We start from the raw sequence: 9,910 nt of genomic DNA, 5'->3' as shown, positions 1-9,910 counted from the left end.
TAAGCATCTTATATTCATAAATTTGTATAAATGTTAAAATTTGTCTCATACAAAAACATTCCTACGACTGACCAGATGGCTCTACCTAGCCTTTTGTATATTATTGAGCTTGTCAGTATTGTCTGAAATTCATCAGATGCATACTGTACAAAATCATCATCAAAACATTCATATTGAAGATTTTTTTTATTTACTCCAACAAGTTTCTATTCCTAAATAATTTTGAACTAAATTAAAATAAAGGAACCCCAGATATTAGATCAGTTTTCCAAAGAAGCTAAAAGGTTATTTTTAGTTAAAAAATATCTGATTTTATCATTTGTAAACATTTACAGGAGTAGTTCAACAATCCACCCACAGTGTCACATCTGATCACATGTGCTGCCAGGTTTTATCCATTGACTGAATGTGCTCTTTGGCCTTCATCCTGAGTGCTGCGATGCTGGAACTCCTGTCGTCCTCCATGGGGTATTTGTCATTAAACCCGGGAGGGCACTGGTAAGGGGGCGGACCCATGGGTTGCATACCCTGGACCATGCCAGGTGAGGTGTTGAGGAAACTATGGCTTGGATATGCAGGCTGCAAACCCTGTGGTGAGCCCATGAATCCTGGGATGGTATGCATAGATGTGGCACTGGAAATGGGCGAAGTCAGCCAGGGATCTAAGGGCATTGGGTTGGCTACTGGACCCACATTGGGCGGCATCGGGGGACGGTTGAAGGATAGCATGGCCGAATCATGGAGCTTCATAGTGCTACTGTCCATCTTTTCTTGACGTCTCCACTTGGCCCTTCGGTTTTGAAACCACACCTGCACAGAAAGCAATAAAAGAGGTTCACATGGTGTATTGTCGTGTGCGGAAACTGAGACAAACCAAAAAATACCAAGTCATGCAAGGACAGTGCTGTCTGCAACGGTGTATTACACTATACTATCACTAGAATTGTGCAGAACTCAGAAACATTCCGATGTTATTTGATGTCCTTTTTAATTTTAGTTAAACAATTACGAATTTTTGCTTAAATATATTCACAAAAAATGCATGTTGGACTTTGGAAAAATTCACATTGGACTGCTAATTTTTGTTACTGAATTTTTGCCATTTTCCTGCTACAGCCCTTCACCTTGGTGGGTGCATGAGCATACAGGATTTTTAACTGTTAATTTTAGTTTTTGATATGTATCTGAAATAATTTATATGTGTCTGATTCTGTTACCATCTGGACTGAGTATCTATAATAAACTAGATTTTGAGCTTATAACCGGGGTTTCATGACAAGTGCTATATGTTAAACTTTCTTGCAAATATGTTTTTGCAGCAAGGTGCAAAAAACAAATAAACTGTCGATGTGTTAAATGTGTTATGTTCTATGTTAAGAAGTCATATAGTTTTTACCTGAACTCGAACTTCAGGTAAGTTGACCTTCATTGCCAATTCCTCACGGCTATAGACATCTGGGTAGTGGGACTTCTCAAAGGCTCGCTCTAGCTCATGAAGCTGATAGGTGGTGAATGTTGTACGGTTTCTTCTGTGTTTCTTTTTAGTGTGCTCCTCTTCTTTTATGTCCTCTGGAGACCCCTCAATGTCCACTTCTTTTTGCAGGTCGCTCATTTCTCCATCACACTTGTCATCAGAGAAAAGGTCAGATTCTAATATGAAGGCGAGAAAGTATAATTCAGATTTAGTCAAGGTGTTTTTAATCAAACATCTAAAATAGTTCACATTCACATTTGAGGCATTTGCATGTATTATAGTACAGTAATTGTATTAGTTAATTTTTTTAATTAAAATTTTTGAAATTATAATAATTAAAAACACAAAACCTGTTTATCACACATCAAATGAACACATCAGAGTCAAAGTAAAGCAGCATTTCTAAACGACATGCTAGTGTGCAGCTGTAAACAGTCCTTCAATTCTGGCAACACTTCCATGTTGGCAAATCGTATTTGGCTGAGTAAAACCAAGGGCATGTAGTCAGAGTGAGATGGAGCTAAAAGAGCAATTAAACATCTAGGAGAAATAGTACTGCTAAAAGAGCAACAGCAAACATTGCAGTAATGTTTGTGCATTCTCCCACCCACAGTCACATTTAAAGTCAAGTATTATTGCATCTTTGTAAATGTTTGGCAACTCTCACCTCGAAGTTAACTTGACTTTCAAAATTATGTAAGTGGACAAAACCTTTGTTAGAGTAGTGATTGTCTGCAAACCATCCAGTCACTTTCCCACAACACTTTCCAATGTTTCACCTTCTTTTATTCGGGAATCAGGTAAACAACAATAATAAACCTTGTTGCATGAACGTGGTTCACATTCACCAGAATTTTAATCCTGTCCCTAAAAATGATGTTCCTATGCAGCTATACTGCAAGCAAAGCACTTTTGTTGTAGGGAACATAATTAGCGAATGTTCCAATGCAACAAGCAAAGTAGTAACCTATAGCAAGTCTTGAGGTGGTTGGTGTTTGTGTTGGACAGACAGAGCACAGACCTAAAGTGACTCCAGAGTCCTATGCATTTTAGGCATAAAAAGAACCTTGGTTAAGGTTGGAGAAATATTGTTTGTTGAGGTTTATACAACATTTTGTTTGTGAAGGACCTTTTTTCGCTATTATGTCAGGCCAAAAACTTTTCCAAACCTTAACCAAGTGAGGTATATGTCTAAACATAACCAAAAAAAAACAAAACACATCCAATCTTGCAGTACAAGATCTGTGTAAACTGGATGTCAGAGGAAACTGCAAGATTGGATGTTTGGTGGACATGTTTTGGCCCAAAAGCAATGCACTGTCTGGGAACATTTACTAGTGTGTTCAATATCAACATATTTGTGACTTGCAATTTATTAATATTTCCTTATTATGTTCATAGAATGGGAAATGGTCTGCATTGGTACTCAAAGTGCTTTAAACTGCTTCTCTTTCACCGATTCACATTGTCAATAACACACACATACTGATGGGGGAGCTGCTGTGCAGCTGGCCAACACTAACAGGCAGCAACTAAGGTGGGGGTCGGTGTCTTGCTCAAGGACACTTCAACATGTGGCCGGAGGATCCGGGTATCAAACCATCAAATTTAGGATTGGTGGAAGATCACTCTACCTCCTGCGCCACAGTCGGCCCAAAACAAACTGTTTGCAGTTATGTTACGAAAAATCAAACAAAACATATTTGCATTTGCAGTTTAGTTGCAGGGAAATTACTGAGCTGAGCATCCCCAAATATGGCGTCTCTTATTTTATTCATTCACACACAGTCACAGCAATAAAACCAAGAAAATTACCTCTGTTTAGAAACACTTTGAAAATGTATTTACCATTTTCTCTTGTTAATTCCATGAGTTGTTGGTAGAAGAAAACTTCACTTATGTTAAACTGTTGATCGTTTTAAAACACACTGTTCAAAAAGTGAAATTCCAACTCTTCTGCTCGTGATAAAACAGCTTAGTGAGTGGCAGCCCGTTATGCTGTTTAGGGCTTGTGAACCCCAGGGGTTTGCCAAGCGCAAATGACATTACATCTTTCACTGAATTCTTGCAGTAATCCCATAGTAACAGATGCTACCAGTTAAACCTACAAGTCCCTGACTCCTCTAATCTAACAAGGGACTTTAGCTGCCTTCTGCATGGGCCAAGTAAACAGTCATAGAGCAGATTTTAAAGATTGTTTCCTCCAAGAAATGGATGCAGAACAAGTGGGCCACGTGTGTAATACACTAAAGCTCGTTAACCATACCAGACTGTATAAGTCAGTATGGTGAGAAGATCTTCGGCTTGGAATGAGGATGTCAAACTGCAAAAGCTTTGTTCGATGTGTTTTTTTGTAATAAAAGCACGATTGTTTGGGATGATGGTTTTTATACCTTCTTCTGAGTGAAAACAGAGTTTGCTCTATCAGCATCTGGTCTAAACTGTTACTTGTCTGTCAATTGCACATAAAAACCTTCATTTGGTTGTGACAGTCTGAGTTCTGAGTGGTCCGGAGTCCCCCCTTAAGAATAAGATCTAGTTTGTGACTGTTGCTTTTATGTGTTGAAAGTCTACGCAGCAGGCACTGTAGCAGTTAATATAGCTTGTGAAATCACGTTTGTGGAGCAGATTGTAATGTCATTCATCAAGTTTGGACAAGTAAACAAATATCATATCAACATATCACACGGGTATAATGTATGTAGTGTATGTAATCTTGTGACTGACATTAGAGGCTGCAGACGGGATTGTTTACCGTGGAATCCAGTCGTTTAAACCTTACACCAGACTGCATAGTGTGAGCAGCAGCTCTGGTGCTATGGACACACTATGTTCATGAAGGAGGCATTCAGGCACAGTATAGGGTAGTAATTCCCCAAACGTCTGGAGGTGCTCAGAGCCCAATACACAATCACTGCATATACATGTGTAAATGCAGGAAAACTTATATACTTATATCATAAATCTATAGTTTAGTGTTTAAAGACATACCTCCCGAGTAACGTCGAGGAGATATGTGCTCTGTCCAGACAGCTGCATTGATTATCCATGTTTTCTGTAATATGCGAGTGATATGACTGAAGTCCAAAGAAATACTAATTATACTTGTCGAATACAGTAATCCAGGTCTCCAGTGCCCGCGCATTCCTGATCCTGTATCTATTGTGGTTCTTGTTTTCTGTTCACTTACTGTGGGTAGTAGCTTCGACAACTGTTTATATTAATAATCATGTCATGCTTGATTATATTCTATATATATCAATAAGACATTTGGCTCTTTCTAGTTAAAGATATGCAGCTTTCCAACTGTCCAACGTGTGTGTGGACAAGCATTGCTATAGACCTGCAGATATGTGCTTTGTACACATCCACAAGTTATAGTCATCAAACATGTCAATCTGAATGCAAAGTTTCCCTTGAGCAACATGGGCACAACTTATAAAGAGCAGAAGAAATTAATGTGGGCTCTCATCCCTCTAGGGGTCCCTGTAAATTAGCATATATAATAAACACGGGCCCTGACACAAAACACCTGAGGCAAAATACCTGCTCATTATATTAGTAACTACATTTGAGTTTGACAAGGTAGAAGAAAATGTATGTAAATATATGTATTAAAGGTGTATATAAACTGGGCAGGCTTCATTTAAACCTAAATGTGAGTTTAGTAAGTTTTTTGTTTCTACTTTTTAAAGCAGTGTTAGGTGACACTGGGAAAATGGAGGTGCAGCAGGTTACTTTACACTCTGATGAGAATAGCAGTATATGGGACTAAGAGATCTTTCTTTTTTTGGGTGGCCTTCATATCTGTGTTAATGAACTGCACATGTGGGCGTCTGGTTTAATGGCGAAATTACAAGCAATGATGAGTATTGTGTTCAAGACTCAATACAACTGTCCACTAGTTGCACTGTTAAAGAAAGCAGAGAGGTTTTGTAGATGACGATAGTTACTCACCACTGTAGGAAGAATGTTGGGAGCTGTTACCAAGTCCTGGAAGGTGTCCATAGAGATCTGATGGGGCCTGCTTTTCAGGGTGCTGCTGGTTTTCTCCATTGGCTTTTTGACTGGCATCATCTCCTACTGAATGAAGTAAAGGTTCCTGTTCTTTAGTAAATCCCAGTATGACATCAATACTGTGCACCCTGCCTCCACCACTCGACCCAGCACCTTTTGCCATGTCATAGTTGTCCAGGCAGCTATCGTCCACTATTCCCAGGGTATCCATTGACAAATGCATCCGAGCCTTTGGAGACACTTTCTCTCTGGCTTGTTAGAAACAACAACAACAACAACAAAAAAATTGCTACCTAGTGAGACAAAGCAAAGCAGCTGTGGGAAAGATTGTTGTTCTGCTTCACAAGCAATGGAGTAGATTTATGTGAAATGTGGGGGAAGTCTTGAAGTGGAACAGACTCACATCTTTGTCTGCAAAAAATGAGAAAGGACAAATGTGTATTTCTATACCTTTATTAGCCACTTTCACTTATTTACTAGCTTAATATTCTTTAGAGTCAGCAGGATATATGTATTTGCAAGCAGAATTCCTTGTTCTTATTAATTAAAATAAATACAATTATGAAATTAAATTTTTTTTTTGAATTAAAGTTTAAGTGTGTGTCAGTGTTTTTTAGATGCTACTGTATACACCATGATGATTAATAGTCACATTCATAAGCAGTTATCTGTTGTGTTGCCACAGCTACAGATGCAATCTTTGTTCAACATTAGCATGTTTTGAATAAGTCAATCTGTAGTTATGACATTCATCAAAAGGCATTTCTGAGTCTTAGGAGTAAGAATAGGCTGGCCTTGGACAATATTTTACCTAAACACAATGAAAACATGGAAACTAATTATTAATAGATGTCATTCCTAACATTATGCAATAAGTATATAGAGTAATCTTACCTTCCTCCAGGTTTCTACCACAAGCTACACTGTGCACATGGTGTCTCCGTAGTCCATAAGTACACGAGTGACACTGACAATATCTAGTGTAGGCAGTTGTTACTCCGAGTTAAGTCTTTCAAATCCCCTGTACACAAGTGAGCAAGCACATGTAATGTCTTTTTGTCCTGACAAAACTCTCCTTAACCACCCAAGACACCGAGTCTTGCAGGGTAATGGTAGTAAAACCAAAGGGTGTAAGAGGTTTATTAATTGGAATCCTTCCCCTTTAAGAATGACTGACAGTTGTTTTCTGGTCAAGTAATTGCTCCAAATGTGTCCTGAATTCAGACCACAGAGGGAGGCCATTGCTAATAATGCCTCAACAAAACTTTCTTTCAAAAAATCTATTGTCTGAAAGATAATGGCTCTTACAGAGAGTTTTCGCTAATCCCTTCATTAGAGACAATATAAGGGAGAAAAGGCACAGAGACGGACTTTTAACTTGAATGGCTACACAGTCCAAACACTTTAACGGAGTTTAATAGTAAAATGAAATAAAAAAAAAAATTTAATGAAATGTGACTACATTACATTGTTTTGTAAAACAATTCACAAGTGGTGCTATTGGGGTTTTTCTAATTAGACAATGTTGTCTAATTATACCAAGTTCTTATAGCACTATAGGACACAAGAAAAATACACTGTACAACAATCCATTTGTAATTTTGCCAGGGAACCAAAAAGAAATCAAACATGTAGAGAAGGAAAAAAAAAAAAAAAACAACAACTCCATATTTCACTTAAGATTACAGGTGTCAAATAAAATGCTTCATATGGTTTGGTCTGTTAGACTAATCCTCTTTTTACTCTGCCTCTGAGAGTTCTTAAATAAATTTGGTTCGGGGCATTGTGGGCATTTCATCCTGCAACCTACAAGTTTCTCCTTTGCCAGCTGGTACATCCGAAGCTGTAGCAGCTACTGTATATTAGGTGTTGCAGAGATCAAGCCCATCCTTAATGAGCCTAAAGACTTAACCAGAGATTTCCTCTGACCTCACTCCTCCCATCCGAAGATATATTTAGGAGTTTTTATGCATGTCAAACACAAAATCCAAAATGGAAAAGTGGTCCAGAAGGTATTTTTGCATGTTAGCATGGTGTGTGTATTCAGTGCCACAAAACAAATGATTAAAACATTGAAATTGTCTTAGAAACGTATTTATTTATTGATTAACATCATGAGCATAGAGACTTTTTAATGTGTTACATATTTAAAGGGATAGCATTTCGTACAACAAAAAATCCAGGAGGTCCGGTCACCGGTTCCTCAGTTGAAGTCCAGACCTTTACCCATAAAATTATTTTCCTCAGGTATGCAGAAATATTTAAAGTTTGAAATGAGAAGTGTATCCCTTTCTTTAAAAAAAAAACAAAAAAAACTCCAAAGCCACTTTAAGGCAGTTGGTTCATAACTGAGATAAAGTATGGCAAGTAGAATTAACCTTAAATTGCTAAACTGGATATGCATAAATACATAGATACATTTGACTAGTTAGAATACAATTATGACAAAAGAAATGCAAAGGAGTTGGGTTTGATTTAAATTTACAAACATAATGTAAGAGAAGATACAGTATGGTTAGAGTCCTTCAAGTAATTATAGTAAAAGACTGTCCTGAAATGACATTTGTCTTTTTGAAACAAAAACATTAAACACTGCTGTAAACTCTCTCTTGGTCGGAAATATTAAGTTTGATTTTATTATTTTATATTTACAGTCTGAAAACATAAGTTCATACGTCTGAAAAACTTTAACAACACCGTTAGCAGAGCAGGTATTGCATATTGTTGGTACTGTCCTTGTTGTAGGGCAGAAACAGTGGAGGCATTTGTGTGTCCACCCAAGTTTGAACACTTTCTGTGTGAACTTTCCAGAATTTTGAACAAGCCACAGTTTGTGGTTTGTGTTAGATCCTGATGTTTGGGAGTAGAGTCAAGGGGGAGTTAAATTAATTTGCTTTTACCTTAATCTGAACCTTACCATGTCTGCCCGTTCAGTCTTTGGATATAATAATTTACCATAGTACTATATGCTCTCTGCTAGACTGTCCTCACATTTGATCAGATAAGATGCATCTACTGAAAGAAACCAAATATCTCTGCCCAACTGGCTATGCTGCAAGATGAGTAAAGATCTCATCAAAATAAGTCTTTTTATTTTAACCTGAAACACGTCATGGTCCAGATCGAAGCCTCTTTGGGTCCCGATCTACACAAGATTGTGCCAGTTGGTGACCACTGGGTAAACCATACATCCAACATGTATTAGACCCATCTGAGTTTACCATCTTCTTGCAGATGCACTGATGTTTGTTATCATTATTGACACATGCTAAGCAGCTGAGGAATTTTTAATGCTAACACGTTTAAAGCCATCTGGCAACACTGGGCTGCTTTGCCAATACCTTCTACGAGCAGAATGGCTGTAGGTAAGTGGCTTTGGCTGAATACCTTTTCCTGGTAGTTTCCAAGAAAGCATAGTCTGCAGAGCTCATTACTTTTGCCCGTAAGCAACAAGCTTTGTTCTTATAAGAATGAAATAAAGAACTTAAAAGATGCAGCTGTGATAGGGATTTGACACAAAGTGGTTTTGCAGCCATGTGGCAATGATCAGAAATGTCAGGGTTAGAAATGGAAGTAACCTCAGGAAGAGCAACAGAGGACAGATGCCTCTTCAGGGACATAGAGACATGTAACAAAGTAGATTTACATTATGCACACGAGGACAACAATTCAGGTTTTAAATATATATGAAGAACGTGAATGAGAAGGACTTGAAGCGCATCCTGGGTGATGTCAGCAGACAGAAGCTGGACCAGACTCCAACCTGTTTTTTTCTCCTTCCAGTTGTATTTGAAATGTACAGTCTTTTATAGTCTTTCATTGAGTTGAAATGGAAAGATTTGTCAAAGTCTGGTGAAATCTCACATTAGGTTTGAATAAACATGTCTTCACCCATTTATCTGTCCCTCTAGGACTTCAGAGGCATTTGTTGAAGTAATTGTTGCTTGTTCATTCCAGGAGGGATTGACTAATGTTAAATAGTCTCTGTGGGATGAGACAAATCTTTAGGAAGGATTGCATTTGTCAGGTTGTTAGAATATTTATATATATGTACTTTATGATTTGGAGCTATTACAAACATTTTATTAAACAACACAGAAGCCGTATTATCATTGCAGTATGTAATGATTTTATTTTCGGTTGTGTTTAGGTTGCACTAAACCTCTGAAAAGTTGATACTGTCAGATTTGAACAGCTTATAGCCAGCGTTGTAGTTATAGTTGAGTTTAAGCTCTCTCTAATATAATAAAAGCAAAAAGTTGCCTCCACTGGCAAAACGTATGACACGACATAATGCTCTAAAGCTTGTGCAGTGTATGCAGGGGCCTTGCAGTGACACACAGACATACAATTTGATGTACGAATTGCTATACTCTACACCTGTTTCAGGAGTTGGAAATGTCGGCTTTTATGTTTCCA

General features: G+C 37.9%; 1 protein-coding gene across 1 annotated transcript; it reads right to left on the bottom strand.

The window, feature by feature from the left end:
- Positions 1-372: 372 nt before the first annotated feature.
- On the bottom strand, positions 373-5,714 carry rx2 (retinal homeobox gene 2). The gene is made up of 3 exons (XM_067475074.1): positions 5,432-5,714; positions 1,397-1,650; positions 373-810 (listed from the first exon to the last, which is right to left on the bottom strand). Exons 1-3 carry the CDS (start codon positions 5,712-5,714, stop codon positions 373-375), a joined length of 975 nt encoding a protein of 324 aa, XP_067331175.1.
- Between the last annotated feature and the right edge of the window lie 4,196 nt (positions 5,715-9,910).

The sequence above is a fragment of the Channa argus genome, chromosome 14 (assembly GCF_033026475.1).
Source record: "Channa argus isolate prfri chromosome 14, Channa argus male v1.0, whole genome shotgun sequence".
Taxonomy (NCBI): Eukaryota; Metazoa; Chordata; class Actinopteri; order Anabantiformes; family Channidae; genus Channa; species Channa argus.
This window is presented reverse-complemented; position numbering and strand designations above follow the sequence as displayed.